Raw genomic sequence first — 20,818 nt, 5'->3', positions numbered from 1 at the left:
AGCTCAGAGGAGGGCAAGAACTGGGATTCAGATCTTTTTACTCCAACTCATTTCTTCACAACACTGCACCTAACACAACAGTCATTTCTGTATCCACAGACCACTTTCTCCCTTCCAACTGATTCAATACACGAACAAGGGGCACTTTCTCTATATCCAGCACTGTCCTGGGCAATTAAGATGCAAACACTGGTTTTCAATGGACTTCTGACCTGACTGTTACTGGTGAGAACGGCTGTCACCTGAGTAAGACCCAACATCCTTTTTCTCTGGTTGTTCTAAGATTTTTTTCTTCACCTTTGACGGTCTGCAGTTTCATTGTTATGTGCTAAGTTTCGTGTCCTGAAACAATTCTGGCCACTATCTCGTGGACTGTTCTCCTCTTTCACTTGATTCTTTCTGTAATGACACAAGTCCACATTATACCCAAAGCAATCTACAGATTCGATGCAATCAAAGTAACAACGGCATTTGCCACAGAACTAGAACAAACGATTTCAAAATTAACATGAAACAAAAGACCCCGAATAGCCAAAGCAATCCTGAGAAAGAAGAACAAAGCTGGAGGTGTCACGCTACCTGATTTCAAACTATACTACAAGGCTATAGTCATCAAAACAGCATGGTACGGGCAGAAAAACAGACACAGAGATCAATGGGACAGAATAGAGAGCCGAGAATAAACCCACACCTATGTGGTCATTTAATCTATGACACAGGAGGCAAGAATATACACTGGGGTAAAGACAGTCTCTTCAATAACTGGTCTTAGGGAAACTAGACAGATACACTGAAAAAGGTGAAACTGGACCATTTTGTTACCCCATATATAAGAATAAACTCAAACTGGATTAAAGGCTTAAATATAAAACCTGAAATCATAAAACTCCTAGAAAAAAACATGAGTAGTAAACTCTCTGACATTGCTCTTAGTAATATTTTTTCTGACATATCTCCTCGCTGAAGGGAAACAAAAGAATAAACAAGTGGGACCACATCGAACTAAAAAGGTTTTACACGGTGAAGGAAATCATCCACAAAACAAAAAGACAACCTACTGAATGGGAGAAGACATTCACCAATGATATATCCGATAAGGGGTTAATATCCAAAATATATAAAGAATTCAAACAACTCAACACACACAAAAAAAAAACAACCCAATTAAAAAATGGACAGAAGACCCGAATAGACCTATTTCCAAAGAGAACACAGAGATGGCCAACAGATATATGAAAAAATGCTCAACGTCACTGATCATCAGAGAAATGCAAATAAAAACCACAATGAGATACCTGTCAGAATGGCTCATCAATAAATCAACAAACAACAAGTGCTAGGGAGGATGTGGAGAAAAGGGAACCCTCGTGCACTGTTGGTGGGATTGCAGATTGGTGCAGCCACTGTGGAAAACACTGGGGAGGTTCCCCCCAAAATTAAAATTAGAACTACCTTATGACCCAGCAATTCCACTCCTGGGTATTTAGCTGAAGAAACGTAAAACACTAATTCGAAAAGATAGGTTCACTGCAGCATTACTTACAATGGCCACGATGTGGAAGCAACCTAGGTGTCCATCAATAGACAGATGGATAAAGAGGAGGTGGTACATACACACAGCAAAGGATTAGCCACAAAAAGATACAAAAACCTGCCATTCGTGACAACGTGGATGGACCTAGAGAGTATTATGCTCAGTAAAATAAATCAGACTGATAAAGACAAATACCCTAAGGCTTCCCCTATATTTAGAACCTAAAAAACAAAATAAATGAACAAACAAAACAGAAACAGACTCATAGATAAGAGAACAGACTCGTGGTTGCCAGAGGGGAGGGGCTGGAGAGCTGAGTGACAAAGGTGAAGGGATGAAGCAGCAGAAATGGGCGGTTACAGAACCGTCACGGGATGTGAAGTACAGCACAGGCGTGTGGTCAGTGACACTGTAACAACTGTGTGTGGTGCCAGGTGGGGACCAGACTTACGGGGGGATCACCTCGTAAGTTACACAAACATCTCATCACTACGCGGCACACCTGAAACCAAAATAACACTGAATGTCAACTGTAACTGAACATGTTTAATAAACCCACACACCCCATCCCTTTGCTTCTGTCCTCTGCCCCCTCCCTCGCCTCTGACTCGACCTGACATACCATCCTTCTGAGGTTTACTACGAGCAGAAACCTTCACGCTTTCTCTGACCTGCCTTTCACTTGCCACCTGCAAGGAGGCTGTCACTTGTCCCATTGGCACCTTCCTCTTCCCTGGGCTGCTCCTCAAGACAGGCCCTAGGAGCTGGGGCCCAGCTCTCACCGCAGCCTCTGGCATGGACTGACCCACCTCTCCCTCACTCTGCTTCCCGAATCTCAGCTCCTGCCCACAGGACAAAACCGTCCACGGCTCCCGCTGCCCGCACGGGATCCACATACACCACCCCGCATAATGTGAGAGGTGGCACTCTCTCTGCAGGCTTTGCAGGCCACGTGCTCTGTTCCAACTACTCGGCAGCGCCTGTAGCCCCAAAGCAACCAGACAGGAGGGAATGAATGAGCGTGTGTCCCAGGAAAGCTTCCGATGGAGCCTGGAATGCGAATTTCATTTAGTTTTCAAGTGTCACAAGACTATTTCAACCACTTGGAGACATAAACTCCATTCTTCGCGTGTGAGCTGTGTGACAACTGGCAGATCTGACGCTAAACAGGTCAGGTGAGCAAAGCTGGTGCGGCTCCCAGCACAGGCGGGACCCGGCCTGACGCAGCGGGGGAGGCTGGGACGTGGCCCTGCGTGCGGGGCTGCAGGGCTGCCCTCCGCTCTGACTGCCCGACCCTGAGCTCCACTGCCTACTTGGAACCGAGGCCACGGCCCAACGCTCCATGACCGCGTGGAGCTGGACATGGGGCCACCCAGCCCCTCCAGGCAAGGACAAGAGGGAGGGTACTCAGGAGGCACCTCAGCTGCCCAGCGCGACCGACCAGGGCTCCCTCCCGAGAGTTGAGAGGACGCAGTTGGCAGGAGTCGGGTGGGCAGGAGGGGAGGACGGCAGCCGGGCAGGCCACGGTCCCTCACTAGAGGGGCCATATCTGATAAATCTCTATGCTCCCAGAGCCTAGTACGCAGTAGGCCACAGAGAGTCATTACCCAACTTATTAGGTGCATTGGGCCAGGCTCCCCTATGGTTGGGGGCCTGGGGGGGCAGGGGGCATGCAGGCAGCCAGGAACCGAGAGGGGACCTTGAAAAGGAAGGAGAAGGTGACAGTGGGCACAGGATGCTTCTGTCTTTTGTCGCAGCTGGCATCTGGCATGGGGACGGGACTGCGTGTGCAAACACGCCAACACGGCCTGCAGAGCCCGGAGTCTACGCGGCCTGTGTCCCCAGCCTCGCACGCCCCCATCTAGAAAGGGCTGGGTAACGCACGCACCTTCCTGTAGCCGGCCGTCGGCGGCCGCTGCTCCCCCCGCAAAGATGGTCTTCACATAGATCCCAATGGGGCCGTAGATGCTGTCCTTTCCCCCGACGATGCTGAAGCCCAGGCCCTGGGGAGGGAGGCGAAGGTCAGGCCCGGCGCCCTGCTCTGCCCACTGGGCCGTACTGCCCGGCCTGAGCAAGGACTCAGGGAGGAGCCAGGCGGCTTTGGTCTCACAGGCCTCGGGGCCTAAAGGGTGGGAAACGTGCCCACATGGAGCTTTTACAGGAGTCCGATGCTCCGTCCACAGAGGGACCCGGGGTGGTGGAGCCCCCAGCCCTCTAACTGGCAGTGCTAACTCTGCGCCTCACATGACCCTCATGCAAAAGGACGCTCATATCATCTACCTCACAGGGCTGTGCTGGAACGTGAACGAACATGCCCAGCGCCAGGAACTCAAGCACCAACTACAACAACAGTAACAGCACCTGCTTCCCAGGGAAGAGGCATCGCTCCCCCTGCCCACGGCCGCACTCCCCACCCGCCCCCTTCTCCAGGACCCCACTGCAGTGCAGTGCCCTCCCCCTACTCCCAGGAGCTCATGGTCATGGCGTCAGCAGGTGGCTCTGCGAGGACAAGTGTGAGTGATGGCTGCGGCAGGAGGTGGCCGGAGGGAAGGAGGGAGGTGGCACCCCTGCAGATCTGGGCAGACCTGGGCCTACCGGAGACCAGCAAAGGAGGCCTGCACGGCTGCTTTACCCGCCGATGACTGAGGGGCCCCTACTTCCCACCGGGCACAGCGTGGGTCTCCACGAAAACCTTCCTAGACTCTGCGCCCCTGAAGGCAGCGAATGCCCCTGTCTGTCTGTCTGTCAGTGTCGGCCTCTGAGACGTGCTCTGGAGACAAGAGCTGTGGCATGAAAGTCCGAGTGCCAGCTGGAGACTGGGCCTTTGGGTACCACTTGCAAGCGTGGCAGGTAGTGCTCAGTAGCTTGGCTCACAGAAAGGCCCCTCACAGTGGTGGCGGCCACAGTGACAGCACCACCGCTCTTAGCTGAGTGGCTGCTCAGAGCCCATTACGTGCATCTCCCGTGTACCACAGAGGGCAGGGCAGGCAGCGGCTCCAAGTTGCCACGGGAACCGGGACGCTATGAGCACGGACCGTGCTGAGCGTCTCCGGGGTGGTGTGTGTCCCAGGAAGGAGGAATGGTGGGCCCAGCAGTGGTACAGGCGGAGGAAGAGGAGAGGTGGGAGCGGCTACAGCGCTCCTTCCTGGGCCCCTGGCTTGGTCCTGGCTGTAAGAATTGCTCTAGACCCAAACTCTCACTGCCCTGGTGAGGCAGGACGCACGGGGGTCGGAACAAGGCCCAGGGCTCAGAAGGTCTTGGGTCGGCTGCTCACGAACCCAGTGACCTCGGGCACGTCCTGTGACCTCCCAGGCCCTTCATGCAGCACAATGCCTGGGTTTGCTCTCTGCTTGTTTTGTTGTTTGTTTGCTCCGATTTGACTCTCCCTCAAGCACTATGGATCCCTGCAGCCCTGCTTCTCCTTCCTCTCCTGAACTCAGCCCCGCCTCACCCTACTGCGCGTCCCAGTCACCACCAGGTGAGGGCCGTGGACAGCGGCAGGCCTGCCTCCTTCTGAACCCATCGCCCGGCTCTGGCCTCTGCCCCGGGAGGCAGCTCCATCTGCCCAGCAGCACGTGTGTATTTGCAGAACGTGCACAAAAGCCACCAGCGTCATCTGTGCAGGAGTCGGCTGCCCTTCCCTACTCGGCCTTCTTCTGACCAAGGCAGACAGTATAAAAGTCAACTGCTTTATAAATACGTCTCCCTCAATTCAAGGGGGAAAACATGCATTGTGATTCACTGACCAGAAAGTGGGGCCTTTTGGCGAAAGCCAGCACCGGATACAGTCACTCCCTGTGACGAGGGGAAGGATAACCTCAGCATTTCTCACCTGTCTTCCCAGCATCTCTCTGCTGAGCTCCCAGGAGAGAGGAGGATGGAGACACAGGGAGGATGGCCCACGTATGGTGCCCTGCTCCTGCTTCCACAAATGCATCTCAGCATCTGTCCCTGGAGCCGGCCTCACCAGCCTGTCTTCCTCCCTCCCTCCTTCCACACGACAGCGCCTCAGACCTGGTGCCACTCAGGAGCTCATGCTGGCGATGGCCCTTCCTTACCTTGGCCTGGCCCTTCATCAGCACGACGCTGGAGATGACGGAGGCCTGTAGGCCCCCTGAGGGCTGCACGAGCTGAGCTGTGCTCTGCGACCGCGTGGGCCTGGAGGTGCCCTGCAAAGGGAAGCAGGGAGCACATCAGATGAGCCAGCCCACCGACTCACAAAGCACACACCTCCTGGGGCGGGGGAGGCCCCGCCAGGGGAGGGAGGACCCACGTCCCCTTTCTCTTCAGGGCCCACAGCCTGGAACTGGTTGGTGGGGCATGTGTGGGCCTCTGGGGGAGAGGGGCTGTTTGGGTGGCCCCAGGAGCAAGCTTTGCTGAGCCCGAAGGCCCTGCTGACCAGCAGCCCAGGCTCAGGAAGGCTTGTCAAGGCAGCAGGTCCAGGAACGGTAACAGGTCACACGGTCCCGGGACAAAGAGTCCCACCACCAAAGTCTCAAGCACAGCTTGGGAAACCAACTGCGGGGAATGCCCTCAACAGAACTCAAGACACTTTGTGCCAAGTATGTATGGGTGGGGGGCAACGGGCAGGAACGGGAGATGTGAAGGCTCAGAGCAGAACTCTGGGGCAGACAGGTGGTTAAGTGCTGGCACAGAAGCCTGTGCCCCGTACACACGGCGTGTGCCCAGGAAGCTGCCTCGGGCCAGACTGCCTGGTGTGCACATTAGACTGAGGCTTTGAGCGTTTTCATGCCTCTGGCCATGCAGCCCACCTCAGAGCTCCCAGCGTGCTAGCGAGATGAGACGTGCCGCAGGTAACGACACCACAGGACACATCGGGTGAGCGGGTGCTGGGGGAGCAGTGCAGAGCCCTTGCGAGGGCACGGGGGTGGGGAATGTTGGGTTCGCGCAGTGGGGCGTCAGCAGTGCTTCCAGCACAAGGTGTGTGAGGAAGGCCTTGGAAGGATGGGGAAGGGTTTCCAGAGAGGAGAGCGCGCGCGGAGCACGGCGCTGCCACCAGAGGGCGCTGTGTAACCGTGAGTGGCAGCAGGAGGACCTCAGGGAGCCCTGTGCATTGGGCGGGGCTAAAGGAACCAACAGGGGAGGCACAGGCGGGCTGGAGCGACATGTGTGGGGGCCGCTGTGCGCCATTCCCGTGTGGCGCCCCCCTGCAAGCGGATGCCCCGCCGTGGGAAGGGCATGGTTCAATTTCTGGCCCCTTAGGTTTTAAGCTGTATGAACTCAGGCGGCCTTGCCAAGCCTGCCTGCAAAGTGGGGCTAGTGCTGCCGTCCTTTCTGACCTTGTTTTAAGAACTAGAGGCAACACGCGTAAAGCAGGTCACGTAGCACAGCGGTTACAAGCCCAGGTTGGGAGTCCTGGGATCCAACGGCAAGTCCCCGCGCTGTCTGGTCAGCCACGCGAGCGTGCGCATTCTGCACTCCGAGCCCCAGAGCCCTCGTCTGCCTCTTAGGGTAACTGTGCACATGACACAAAGGCCCCCCAAACCGCCTTAGTTCTCGGCGGCGCAGCTCACCGGTGGCAGCAGTCGAGTTCCGGGCCACACGGGGGCGCTGACAAGTGCCAGTTCGTAAGGGGGTTCTCTGCCGGGGGGGCCTCGCCCGGCCGCTCGGGGGGAGTCCTCTTCAGCCCCGGCTAAGGGCGGACCCTCCCTTTGGTCCCTCGTCCCCAGAGCCCGCCCCTCGTGCTCACCGCAGCCTTCCCTGCAGGACAGTCCAGCTGCTGAGAGAGCGACTTCCTGCTGCTGCAGAGGGAGTAGGGCTGCCCGTCAGACTTCTGGGTCCCCGGAAAGTCTCTCTCCGCTGTGCAGTAGGGATTGACACCTAGACCAGGGCAGAAAACGGGGAGACATCACTGGTGCTTTCGGCAGCGGCCCGCCGGGGCCAGAGCGCACAGGGCGGGGTGCACGTGGGGACAGGGCCCCGGGAAGCGGCGGCGGCGCTCCCATCTCCGCGGTGCTCTGGGCACCGCGGGCTGCAGACCGGACCCTCGCGTCCACTTCCCCAGTTCCCCTCAACCAGAGCGGACGGGCAGCAAAGCACACGCTGCGACCACTCCAGTCCCTGCGGGCTGGGCCTGTTCAGTCCCCTCCGAGGAGATAAGGGACGACAGCACAAAGGGGCCGGGGACAGGCAGAGCCCCAGGAGGCGCGGGCGGGAGCCTGGGGGACCTGCCATGGCAACTCGCCGCCTCCGCAAGGACGCGACTGCCTCCGACGCGCACGCGCAGACGTGTACAGCTGCGCACCCCCCGGAGCCGCAGGCAGAGCGGACTCTAAGAAAACGCAAGGCCGTCAGCTCCTCTCCTGGGAACCCCACACTTCCGTCCATCCATCCAACCGGGACTCCGCCGCATGGTGCTGGAAAAGTCCTCGGCGCCTGTGCGCTAGAGCCACGCATCCCTTTGGAAACACAGTGGAAGCCACATGCGTCACTTCAAAGTTTCTAGCAGCCACGTTTAAACAGTCAAAAGAAACAGGTAAGATTGGCAACATATTCTATTTAGTGCAACACACCTAAACTACTGTCACAAATAGCACGTAACCTTCATGAGAGAGTGTGCGCCCTGAGTTTGGGGCCGTGTTTGGATCTGGCGCGGACGAGCCCCAGCTCCGTGCTCAGTGTGGGGCTGGCGGCCACTGCCCTGGACCCACCGCTCCAGGGACCCGGGGAGGGTCCCTCAGCTCTGAGTGGGCGAGGCTTTCGTGGGGAATCGCCCGACACAAAGCCGTGAGACGGGTGGTAGTTCCGGGGGAGGCAGGTTGGGGCAGGGCGTTCATTCTCAGCATGGAAAGACCCAGGCTAGTCTGCGGGCTGCAGAAAGGAAGCTGCTGGCCGGGGTGGGCGGAGAAAAGAGGAGAGAAGAGCGTCGCTAGGATGTGAGACCCCTAAGGGGGAGGAGGAAGGGGACCAACTCTCTCGGGAGGAAAGAGCTCTCCAAGTGGTCTCAGCCCTCTCCCGTGCTTTCTGAAAAGTACTCGTGGACGAGCTCCCGGCGCAAGGAAACCCATCAAAACCGTCATCTCATCGGGGAAGTGGAAACAGGTAAACACACAGCGCTGAGTTCACCGAAAATGTGGCTATAAAATGCAACGCAGAAGCCAAAGTAACGTTTGAGAGGGAAACTACATATTGTGATGGTTGCATGAGTTTATCATTTAAGGCTATGCTGAATTATGAAACGCAAAAATAAATGGAAATGGGACTAGAGATAAGTAACACCATCGCTCATAAGGGGGACAATTTGGAAAACACAGTCTCAAATATTAACTGATTAATTAAACCTAAATGACAATAATTAACTTAAAGGAAACCAGAAGTGAACATAAAAATTGAATAAACCTTCAAAATCACTGCAAAATTTAAGCACACACAGAGAGAGAGCAACAGGCAGAAAACAAATGACAAATAACCAGAAAAATAGAAATATAAAATAACATAACTAAAAGCAAATGCTATTTATAACACTAATGTCAGCAGTTTTAGCTTCTGTCTTTAAAAAGATTGCCAAATTTGCTTTCAAGACCTAACTGCATACATTTGCAAGAAGTAAACAAAAAGAGTAAACTAAATGGATGGGCAGAAACTGATTATCAGGAAGTGATGCTGGAATCATCTACCCACTTGGGAAAAAAATAGTCCATCTACATTCTTGCTTCATACCAAACACCAAAAACAAATTACAGATTTAGTAAGTTTTGGGGAAGAAAACCAAATAATTTAAAAACTAGAAGAAAATATAGCCGAATATTTAATAGTAGTTCTCTGGAAGTGGAAGAAACTTTAACATTAGAAAAGAAAAAAAATCAATAGATTTGATGAGTATGTAAAGATGAGAACATCTGCATGCAAAAAAAAATTAATAAACAATCAGCTCCGGAAAGTATGGTGCGGTGGTGATTTCCTCAGGCTTTCCCGCATTCTTCCCATTTTCCTGAACTTGTATTCTACCTGCCACAGCCCCAGATCATGACGTCTTCCAGCCTCAGCTCCCATCCTATTATGGACGAGGTGACAGAGGCGGAGGAGAGAGAGTGGCCTTGCTGAGATGAAGGGATGTCACCTGACAGAGAAGTAGAGCCCTGTCTTGTATCCTCATGTCACGTCCTCCCAACACACAGGTCAGGTCCAGCTGAGGAGGGGCTAACGGACCTCAGACCAGAGCGGAGGCAAAGGCACAGACCACTGGCTGGTGGGACGCACACGCAGTGAAGGGCACTCTCACTGAGGCCAGCGGGCCACCACTGGACCCGCAGACACCCGCCCTCCCCCAGACGTCCCCCGGCACTGATAATCCTGACATTCAGCAATGGCTGAGTCCTGATCCTGAACACGGTGTGACGAGACACTTACTGGTTGAATTGCTGCGTGTCCTTTGGTGACAGGCTTTGGGAAGCAGGAAGTTACTGCTTTGTGCTTCTAGTTTTCTGGAGTTTTCTCGAGAGGAAGTTGTAGCAGCTTCCTGCAAAACAAGTCCCGCCTTTTATTCAGAAGATTAGTTAGAATAGAAAAAAAAAAGAAAAAAAATGCTCAGAAAAGAAAACTGAGATGTTGACGTTGACCATGGAAACACTTGTCTGCCTCCTGCACTAAATTACAGGATCGACAAGGGCAGGGAGTTAGAAGTACTGCCAAACATTAATTCACAGACGTCTTAATTCATTTAATAAAGAAGACTGAAGGAACAGATACTGCGTAAAGGACTAATGCAATAAATGTTGAATGACTGTGTCAGCTATTACGTGTCAGCCTCTTTATTAGGCATGAGGCACATAGCTGTGAACCACACAGACGAGGACACTGGTTTTGGAGAAATGCCTTTTAGTGATGAAAAGACCAACAGTAAACCAGCAACAAACAAAAGTGAAAGATAATTACAGAGAATGGTAAGAGTTACGATGGATACGAATGGAGACCGACGATGGTCCATTGTTCTGGCACGTAACAGGCACTTAGAAACACTCGCTGAATGCAAGTTATAGAAATAGATTTCTTTATATTGAACCATCCATGAATTCTTGAGACTATTATGACTTTATTACATTGCCGATTTCTCTGTGAGGATTTAATTTAGGATGCTACAAAAAAAATCAATACTAAGTTAAATTTTATTATTGTTATGATGTTCTTTTTCTACCATGCCACACTGATCAACTTTGTCTTGCTTTTTTTTTTTTTAATACTAAAAATTAGGAAACACTCCCATTGCACCTATCCTATCAGCAGCATATTAAACAGCGCACTTGGACCCATTTCTCTATTGGGCGTAATAATAAAAAAGTCAACATATGACTTTTCCTCAGGCAAGATGAGAATTTGAGACAATTTTCATTCTCTTCCCTGTCCTCACTGTGGGATGTTCGGGACAGAGGGACAGATGACAGACAGAAGGACAGACGACAGACAGAGAGACAGAGGTTGATTGTGAAGATGATCATATTAATTACTTCTTTTTCCAGAACTGTTTTTTATATTGCTTTCCTAAGTATTAACCACAACGATTAATTTTTGAGTTATGTTGGTTTCATTTCTCACTACCATAATCCGAGAGAGAGAGAGAGAGAGAGAGAGAGAGAGAGAGAGAGAGAGAGAGGAGAGGGGAGGGAGGAGGGAGAAAGAAGGGAGAGAGAGGGGAAAGAGAGTGAGAAGGGGTGTGTATCCTCTCAGGAAAGCTACACAGATGGAAAGCTCTTTGAATATTTGCATGTCTGAGTGTGTGTGTGTGTGTGTGTCACACTTGTATGATCTACTGAGTACAGAATCTTTGGGTATTGGTTTTTCAATCTGGAAACTAGAGTTGGCACAAACGCTACCTGGGACTCAGGGTTCCAGGGCAGAGGTTTGGGAGGGGCACCTGCCACCCTTCTCTGACTTACATGCCTGCCTTTATTCGACGGGCCTTGGAATGCCGGCTGATCTCATGTGCCAAGTGCATGGGGGCTTCCAGCATCTGCTGCATTTCCCAGGGTGCACAGAGCACCTCCTGTTGTCGCCTCACTGTGTGCCCTGTAACACAGCCTCCCTCAGCCCCTGCGTGAGCTGGGGGGGTCTGCAGGCACCTATCCCACTCACTTCCCAGGCTTTCCCCTCTGGCGTGCTCAACGGCCGGTTAATGAGCCCAGTCCCACCTGCACTGTCACACAGCAAGCTCTCAAGGGTTCCAGTGTGAGCGTGGCCCCTTTCCATCGCTTCCCGTTCTGACATACCTTTCTCCCTGTTAGTATACACTTTTTTTGACTTTCATAGAAATTTCTAAGAGGTGGGGGAGTTGCTAAAATGTACTCTGGAGCCAGAAAGGCACTCACAGCCTGCTTTCTTTTTAAAACTTTATCCAGTGTGACACAGGGGATCCTGCCAGACACCCGTCTCAGCGCCCTTGTTTCTCAGACACGACAGTGTTGACAATCAGAAAACCCATCGTCCTGGGCACTCACTTTCCCTCTCGGCGGCAGATGGTGCCACGCTAACCTGAACGGAATCATCTCTAACCAGAGAGGAGAGGGAACCGGGATTACTATGCAGGAGGTTAGTTCAGGTGAATCCTGAGCCTCTCCGTTTCCAGAACGTAACACGATGACTGACTCTTGGAATTAACTGCTTTACACAATCTAACATTCAAAGGGCATTTCTTCACTGCAACAGCCTGAGGTCGTGTCCTGATTCCAATACTGACTTCCCTCTGCGTTACATTTCTTCACATTCTCCAGTGAGACAATGAAGAAAATGTGATTTCAGTAGCTCTCTCGGGTTCACCGGACACACAGAAGCCCAGGAAAACAGCCAGTTTGTCTGCTTGTGCAAAGTGGAGCCTTATGTGCAAAGGACCTTTGAAATGTGTATTTCCCACCCAAATTTCTAGTAAGATAAAAATAAGTAAAAGCAGTATGCACAAATCATGGAAGGCTAAGAATCCTTAAAAACAATATTTATAAAGAGTTTTTGTCATATGGACATAACCTGTATTATGATGGTAAGTTAAAAAAAAAACAAAAAAAACAACAACAACAAAAACCCCACAACAATATTCTATGAGTAGAGTCTGACTGTACTCATGCAAAATAGGCAGAAAAGGGGCTGGAAACAAGCACACCAGAGCAGTAACGGTCATTCACTCCGCGAACGCTTATGAAGCTCTGACTATGTGCTGGGCACTGTTCCGAGTACTGAGGATGAGGCAGCAGACGAGAGAGACGGGCAGAGTGTTTGCTGATGGGATTGTGGGATTGTGGAGACGCCTTTTCTTTCTTTACAACTTTTCTGCGTTTTCCATGTTTTCTACAATGAGCATGCATTACTTTTACAATCAGACCAGAAACAAAAGATTAATTTTACATGTATTGCAATTGTCACACTAGTAGGCATGACACATAATGTGTTTTATTGTTACATTTCTTTCTTTTAACACTCTCTATAAAGCTCCCTGTCCAAAACATGATTTAGAAACTGCTTGGCAAGTGAAGCCAACTGATGACGGAGGCATCACAGAAAGTAGAGGGTTCTGGTCCAGATTACCTACCGTGTTTCCCCGAAAATAAGACCGGGTCTTCTATTAATTTTTGCTCCAAAAGACACATTAGGGCTTACGTTCAGGGGATGTCATCCTGAAAAATCACGCTAGGGCTTATTTTCCGGTTAGGTCTTATTTTCGGGGAAACATGGTAGCAACGGTTAATGTCCCATTCAGAAGAGGGACTTCTCCTTTGGGGGTTTCACAGGGGGCTGTGGCAGAACCATCCACAACCAGCCAGACCAGCACCCGCCCATCGGTTCTCTGCACCGCAGGGGCTCAGCCTCCCTGTCGTGGCACCAGGAGCAGCTACTCCCCGCGCATGGAGGGAACGGACGTCACGGAGCCTCTCCTGCATGCACGAGGCAGCACAGTTGCGTCCTCCTCCGCAGATCTAGGTCTCAGACACAAGTGACGGGGTTGGTCCCCTCCCTGAAGCAGCTGCAGGCTCCCCTAACCTGCGTGTAACCAGGCAACGGTCTGTCTCCCCAACAGCTGCAGAAAACTGCTGGCTCACCAGACGGCGCCCCCAGAGAAGGACACGGACTGCCGTGAACCAAAGACGAGACCTAAGCAGCAACTTTCTATCTGTCATGTGAAAACCCAACTCCGTGGGGCCCCCAAAGCTCCCGGAACGGAAGCAGTGCGCATGTTCCGCGGACCTTCTAGTTCTGGACACCAACAAGGGTCCTCACGGCATCGTTCACTCTCGTCATCCGCACAACCCTGAGCTTCACGGTTTCCTCACCAGAATCGCACAGAGGCCAGGGTGCGTAGAGGATCACGGGACCAGCAGCATTAACTCTCTCGTGACCCTGGACTTGTCACTGAATCATCTGAGCTCTGTTTCCTCCTCTGTAAGCGGAGGGGTTGACTGAACAGCCTCTGTCACCACCGGCAGCACCACGCTTTCCAATGGCACTGCTGTTTATGTGTAAAGAGCTAACGGGGCCTACTGTCCCCTCTGCTGTAACCACATGGCAGCAGACGACCGCTCACATACACGAAGTATCTTCCTTGGCTCCCGGGAGCCTGGTCACTTTCAGGCCAGGATGTCCTGGGTTTCTCGTCAAAGGGGCAGCTGTACGTGCCCTCCCCCGGCACCCTCGCCATCACACACACCTGTTCCTGCCCGAAGCTGAGGATTTGTCACCGAGGCCGGGTGCTGGCCAAGTCATCTCCACGTACATTTGTCCTGTTCTCATCAGAGACAGGGCTGCAGGCAGCGGTTCTGTGGGCAGGATGCCCCATCAACCTGGGTGCCGTCTCTACATTTATCAGGTGGGGGTGGGAGGGAAGCGAGTGTGGCTATAAAAGGAGTCTTTGTGGTGATGGAAAGTCTGTGTCTTGACTGTATCAAACCAATAACCTGACTGAGCTAACATTACACTATAGTTTTGCAAGATGCTACCAACGGGGAAACTAAGGTATACGGACCGCTGAATCATTTTCTTACAACTGCACATGAATCTACAATAATCTTAAAATACAGAACTTAAAAAAATTTTTTTTAATTGCACTTCCATACACCGGAAAATAGCAGCTAGAAAATAGAATTATTAAAAAGGTAACGTTTACAATTGTATCAGGACATAAAGAATGTCTAGGAACTAATCTAACGAAAGATGTGTAAGTCCTTTCTGAAGACACACATCTTACTGAAAGAGGCATTAACGCGTGGACAATCAATGGCATCACGTTTGTGAAAACGGGAGACTGAATCTTGTAAGGATGTCAACCCCCCTGAATCCATCTATGTGTTCAGTGCCGTACTGACAAAATCTCAAATGTGTTTCAGAACATCGCAAAATGATACTTAAATGTTTATCAAGCAGCACAGGGCCTGAAATAAAGAAACATACCCAAATAATGCAAAAAGAGGGAGAAACTTCCATACAACAGAACAAGACTGATTTTAAAATATAATGATTAAAAAGTAGAGTTTGGGCATAAGGATTAGAAATTGACCAATAAAACAATACAGAACCTAGAAACAGCCTCATGTGAACACGAGGAAACTCGACTTGTGACAGAACCTAACCCTGTATGTCTGTGGACACTTCCATAGAAGGAGCTGGGACAACTGGCAAACCGTGTGGAAAAACGGCAGTGTGCCCTGTCATTTCTGCAGGTGGAGTGTAAAACATAAGTATGTGTGGGGAAGGTGTTGAGGAGAATTTGCCTTCATTGGCTGATGTGAGCGTTTGTCTGTTAGTCTTTGTTCCTTCGTTCCCCCACATGAGACACTGCATGTGGGGTTCCCTCCCGTGAGAGACTGCACGTCAGGTACCGGTTAGCTTAGGGTTAAAAGAATTTTCCCTGAGATGCTGTTTTCTGTCTGTTTCGCCCGCGTCAGCAGATGGAGTGAAGAAGTAGCTAAGTTGTATCAGGACGACGTGACAGGCACGTTGCCAGGCTTTGGAAGGCCTTGGACCCATGGTCCCAGGCAGGAACAGGAGATGTTACTTGTCCGGATGAATTAGCCCTTCAGCCTGATAAGCAATATTTTTTTCACAGTAACTGCCGGACCCTCCCAGAACTGGCCATTCCCGGAGGGGGAGGCAGGAACAAGGAGCTTGGCTCTGGGGTACATCTGAGAAAATATATGACAGACCTCACATGGCAGTGAAAGAGTTCATCTTTTGTTATTAGTGATTCTTCATCATTCTGCCATTTTGGAAACTTCCAGCAACATGCAGCTTACACCACCAGGAGATGCCCCGACTGCCAGCAGTGGACCTGGTGAGGGCTGGCTGGTTCCCGACCTCTCCAGTGCTGTTGCCCACGGTTAGCCTTCTTGAGAACTGATTAGCATTTTAGAAACTTGTACGCAGCTTGCAACTTGTGGCATCAGGAGACGCCCTAACTTCTAGCAACAGCAACGGCGACAGCAGCAGCAGCCTTGGGAAATACAAGCAGCAGTGGGAGACGCCTGAGTTTCCCTCAGCTGCAGACCTGGCAAGGTTTTGATTCCTGCCCTTTCCACTGTTGTTGTTCCTACAGTTAGGCGAGCTTTGGGCATCTACTGTAATAGTTACTATCCTGTAGAGCTTATTACTGCTTTTGGACACTCCTCACTGAGGCTATTTGTGTCTTTAGCCCAGGGATTTTTGATCAATAGCAAACATATGTTGGGATCTCTTAAACTTACATGTATGTGCACTCCTTTGACATGACATTATCATCATGTATATGGTTCAGTCTTAACCACCTTTACTTTCTGTCATTAGCACATTCTTTTAAGTGCCCTGGTCTTTTGCTATTACATATTACGAAATAAATTGATCAGCTATTGCTAAATAAATCAATTAGCCCCACTGTAATTAATGTATCCCTCCCCTTTCTCTTCTCCCTGCTCGTCATTACAACACGGAAGGCAAAACTCTAAGTTCAGGAGACAATAGCAGAGAATAGACAACAGACTAGGAAATGTTTAAGAAAGGATACAAACTTCTAAATAGCATGCGAAAAGCACAACCTCGAAAGGACTTGGTCGCTAAATTCCACATTAACATGAAGAAACTCCTCAGTGAAAAGAGGAAGACGACACACTCAAAGCTGGGAGAAGATGGGAAAACCCATAACCCGGAAGAGCAACAGAAAAAGTTGGGGCACGTTACAGAAGAGGACATTTGCAAGTTCCATAAACATACGGACGGATGTGTGACCTTACTAGTAATCAGGGAAATGCAAACCGCACTTCACATGAGAAACAATTTACAAGGCCCCAGACTGGAAAAAGGTTAAAATCCTGACACTAGCAGGAATGAACAGCACGCAAGAACATTACCCCTGCCGAGGGACAGGGCCCTGCACGGCCGCGTCCGCGACACCCACACCAGCTGCGCACGCTCCTCACACTTGCAGATGTGCAAGGAGGCACGAATGAGCGAGTCTCTGGCAGCACAGCCTCGAAAGGAGAAAGGCGATTATTCCAACTGTGCACTGACAGGAGAATGGGTCCATAGACTGTGTGTTCACAGAACAGTGAATCACAACACGGTGAGAAGCAGTGACCTCCAGCCAAACCCCACAGCACGAGCCACTGTGCAGAACACGCTGCTGAGCGGCAGAGGCGAGTCCACTGGAGAGCGAGCCCCACGGGACGCATTTTCATCACGTTTGAAGGTAAGTGGAGCTGAGACCTCCAGTTCCAGAACCCACGGTCCTCCTCCCGGCTAGAACACAACTAGATGCCCGGGAAATGACTCAACAGACAGCCACAGAGGGGTGAGAGGCCCAGAGGACACGGCTGATGCCCAGGAGCCTCAGGACTTGATTCACAAAGGGTGAGTCCCTGTTTCTTTTTATGGACGAGATGCCCCAGGAGGCGCTGCAGAGCCTGCCACCCAGAACTACCTGCAGGCAAGGACAGGATGAAACCGTAAAACATGCCCTTGGCCTGGCCAAACACCAGCGGAGGGGCAAGACCAGCAAAGACCTGGAGGGAGCCCCGCCCCCGCCCCAGCCCCCCCGCCGGGCTTCGGGCAGGGGCAGCCAAGCCCAGGCTGCCCGGCCCCTCTGTACGTAGGCAGGGCAGGTGGTGGCCCTGCTGAGCGCTTCATGTTCCATCCCCCCCACACCTCATGGCAAGACACCCGGGCCCGCGGCTTCTGCCCATCCGCACCGCAGCAGCAGATGGCCACCCAGTGATACCAGGCCAGCCCCACCCGCCCCCACAGTGCCAGAGAACAGGGCGACCAAACAGCACCGCAAAAGCTCTGAAAGCTAAACGCCCCATTTCTCTTGTTCTCCTGTGTCTTTCCACCAACCAAATGGTGTCCTGCCAGAACCAATGAGCTTCAAAAGAGCAGCTCGCAGGCACACAGCTCCAAACGTCCCGGTGATGGAAGCAGCAACTAGGAATCTGTGGAGGCCGGGGCAGTCAGCCGCTGCTCCGGCCTGCCCCTCTCCCCTCCTACACACACAGGGGGTGCAGCTGGCTGCCTGGGAGGCCTGGAGCCCTGAGCTTCCCTCCCAGGGGCTGTTCTCCTGTGGCAGGAAGAGACAAGTGGCCAAAGGATTGGGTTTCCCAGCTGCCAAGGAAGCCTGGGCCTCAAAGCCACAGGCGGAGCTGCTCCAAGGCAGCAGCACGAGGGCTGAGCTCGTTTGCTGCTGGGGCCTCAGCCGCCCTGTCCCCACCCGCAGCGCAGGCGCCTGGTCTGACCTTGTCACAGCCTGAGTCACGCTGTAGGAGTAGTAACGTGGCCTAACCAGTATTTTGAATTTGTGCAAGAAAAGCCGGCGTTTCCACACCGAGGCCATTCCCACACGGATCAAAGCATTGTGCGTCCTTTCAGGAGGGCAGCCCCAGAGGGAGGCCCGCCCACGCGTCTGGGCTCATCTGCTGCCACCCTCCTCCCCGAGTCCAGTGACTCCAGCCCCCAGCCCGTGGGAAAGCCCAAAGCCATGTCCAGCGCAAAGCCACGTCCGGCTCAGGAAACCAGTCAAGCTCAGGCTGTGTCAGCAGGCTCCGTGCTCTTGGGAGCAGCCGCTCTTTCCTCACGTAGTCAGAGCCATTCCTAGGTAGCTGCCGCCAGTCTCATCCAGTGGCGTACGGAGTGCCACCTCCACAGGCGGCAAACACAGGGCTTTAGGCCCGTCCTGTGCTCTGCTAACACTTCCCTACATGGAAACTGAGAGACAAATGATGGGGGGCCTGAGATGCAGCACAGAGCTTGTGCCCCCGCCCCATCTGCCGCCTGGGTCTGCCGTACCACTGGTGCGCAGCCCCGGACTGTTTTCTGGGTGTGGGGCGGTGCTCGAGAACTTCAGGTGTCCACACGCTTGCATGTCAGGCCGCTGGAGGTGCGGGGGAGCACCGGGAGCCGCAGGGGGAAGGGGACCAGGCAGGACGAGAGCAGGAGCGGTTCTCAGGGCACCACCACATCCACTGCGGGAACACAACTTGTCTGAACTTGACTGTCCAAGTCCACATGAAGGTACAGTCGTCAAGGTGAGGGATAAAGCACAGCTTTAAACCTGTTTGGCCTTGATTTATAACTTTTGACTATTCAGACAGGTGGCATGTGGCCCTGCATTTGTGCCCGTCCCTATTCCTCCCCTTGGCCCCTCCCCATTTGGAGTCGGGGCTGCTTCAGGCAGGAGGAAGGTGACCTGGGTGACAGGCAGGAAAGAAGGAAGGTCCGTGGGAAGCGTGATCATGTGACTCAATGTGCGTGGACACTGATCACAGTCTGTTCTTCAGTTTTAAATCCAAGTAGAACCGAAAGGCAGGACAATGTTAAACCCGGCAGGTGCAGACAGTTGTGTGTTCTAGGTGTTAGTGCTGCCTGGGAACCGACAGAAGGACTGATTTATGTGAGACGCCGATCCATTACAAGCACATAGTACATATTTTAATGATTAAGAGTATAAATGTCTGACTAACAAGCTAACCAAAGAGAAGATAAAATAGTGAAAAATATCTTCCTCCAAAAGAGGAAGAGTAGAGAGAAAACCAAGTGTAAAACTTCTGGGACAACTACAAACCAATAATAAGGCGAGAGCTATCGGCTGAACACATCTGAAATGTCATTACGTGCTACTTGTGTCGTTACCCACTATCAAAAGGTAAACATTGGGAGACAGAGGAACAAGATAATGTAACACCTGATTATCAGACCTGACCTAATAGACGTATGTGACGATACAGACACTGCATCCAACAGCAACACACACACACACACACACACACACACACACAGACGGTGCCAAAAAAATGTATACACATTTTAAGAAAGGAAAAAAACTGTATTAAAATTGTAATACTCAATATATACCGATAACAAAGGATGAATACAAGTCACGTTTGACTTCTGCAATTGCAAGAGGTGCTCAGAGTGGTTCCCATCAGCGTCCAGACACTTCTGATCACAGCGAACTACTGCTGGAGCATAGATAACATCTCTTAAAATGTGTATACATTTTATTGGCGCCCCAGATATACACATATATGTGTATGTATCCTCAACAAATTCCCATTGATGAAAATCATTGACAATATGTTCTCTTATCTGGGCACAGGAAAATCAATGTAGGACTTAGTAAAGAAAGACAGAGACAAACACAGAGAACCTAGAAAGTCCTCATCTGCCTGGAATTAAACAATACATTTCTAAATAAACCATGAGTCACACAAGAAATCACAATGGAAAAAAATGTACATCCATATCTATCTGTACAGCTAGCTGGCGAAAACAGTGAAAATGTATCAAAACTTGTAGGTGGAGCTACTGAACTTAGAGGGAAATTTATAGCCTTAAATGACAAAAAAACTGAAAATCGACTATACAAGTTTCCATCTCTGAAAAAAACTACAAAAAAGGACAAGAAGTTAGACCTAAAAATGTAGAAGAAAAATACTAAAGAGCTAAGATTAAATAAATAGAAAACATAGGACAGAGAAAATTCAAAAACATCAAAAGATAGTTCCCTGAGAAGACATAACATGAGTAGCTCCCTGGAATGATAGATTCTTTTAAAAAGGGAGAAGACAAAGTATCAGTATCAGGAATGAAAAGTGGGCATCACTAGAGTTCCTACCAAAGTCTTAAAAGTCACACACACACACTCACACACACACTCACACTCACACACACTCACACACTCACACTCACACACACTCTCACTCACACACACACGTAACTGGGGAAATCTGAATCAGATGAGTGGGTCGTATTAATGTCAATAGGCTGCTTGTGAGACTGGACTACATATAGTTTTGCAAAATGTTATCTTTGGGGGAAACCGATTCTCTC

At 51.3% G+C, this 20,818-nt stretch overlaps 1 protein-coding gene and 1 long non-coding RNA gene across 7 annotated transcripts in view; one reads left to right on the top strand and one right to left on the bottom strand.

Moving 5' to 3' along the window:
- IL16 (interleukin 16) overlaps positions 1-20,818 on the bottom strand; it is an 88,132-nt gene that overhangs the window by 21,586 nt on the left and 45,728 nt on the right. For all 6 annotated transcript variants that reach the window (XM_019743499.3, XM_019743500.3, XM_019743503.3 and 3 more), the window contains 4 exons: positions 9,905-10,013; positions 7,245-7,375; positions 5,593-5,703; positions 3,423-3,537 (listed from right to left, as the gene is read on the bottom strand). In XM_019743499.3, the coding sequence (XP_019599058.3) occupies positions 3,423-3,537; positions 5,593-5,703; positions 7,245-7,375; positions 9,905-10,013 (466 nt within the window). The remainder of the gene's footprint in view (positions 1-3,422; positions 3,538-5,592; positions 5,704-7,244; positions 7,376-9,904; positions 10,014-20,818) is intronic.
- LOC141568205 (uncharacterized) lies at positions 7,348-16,362 on the top strand. The gene is made up of 2 exons (XR_012491250.2): positions 7,348-8,030; positions 11,887-16,362. It is a non-coding gene; the product is annotated as an uncharacterized LOC141568205 (long non-coding RNA).

This window comes from Rhinolophus sinicus, chromosome 13 (genome assembly GCF_057876585.1).
Source record: "Rhinolophus sinicus isolate RSI-liver-muscle chromosome 13, RSI-T2T, whole genome shotgun sequence".
NCBI lineage: Eukaryota > Metazoa > Chordata > Mammalia > Chiroptera > Rhinolophidae > Rhinolophus > Rhinolophus sinicus.
The sequence above is the reverse complement of the archived record's forward strand: the minus strand, read 5'-3'. Positions and strand labels throughout refer to the sequence as shown.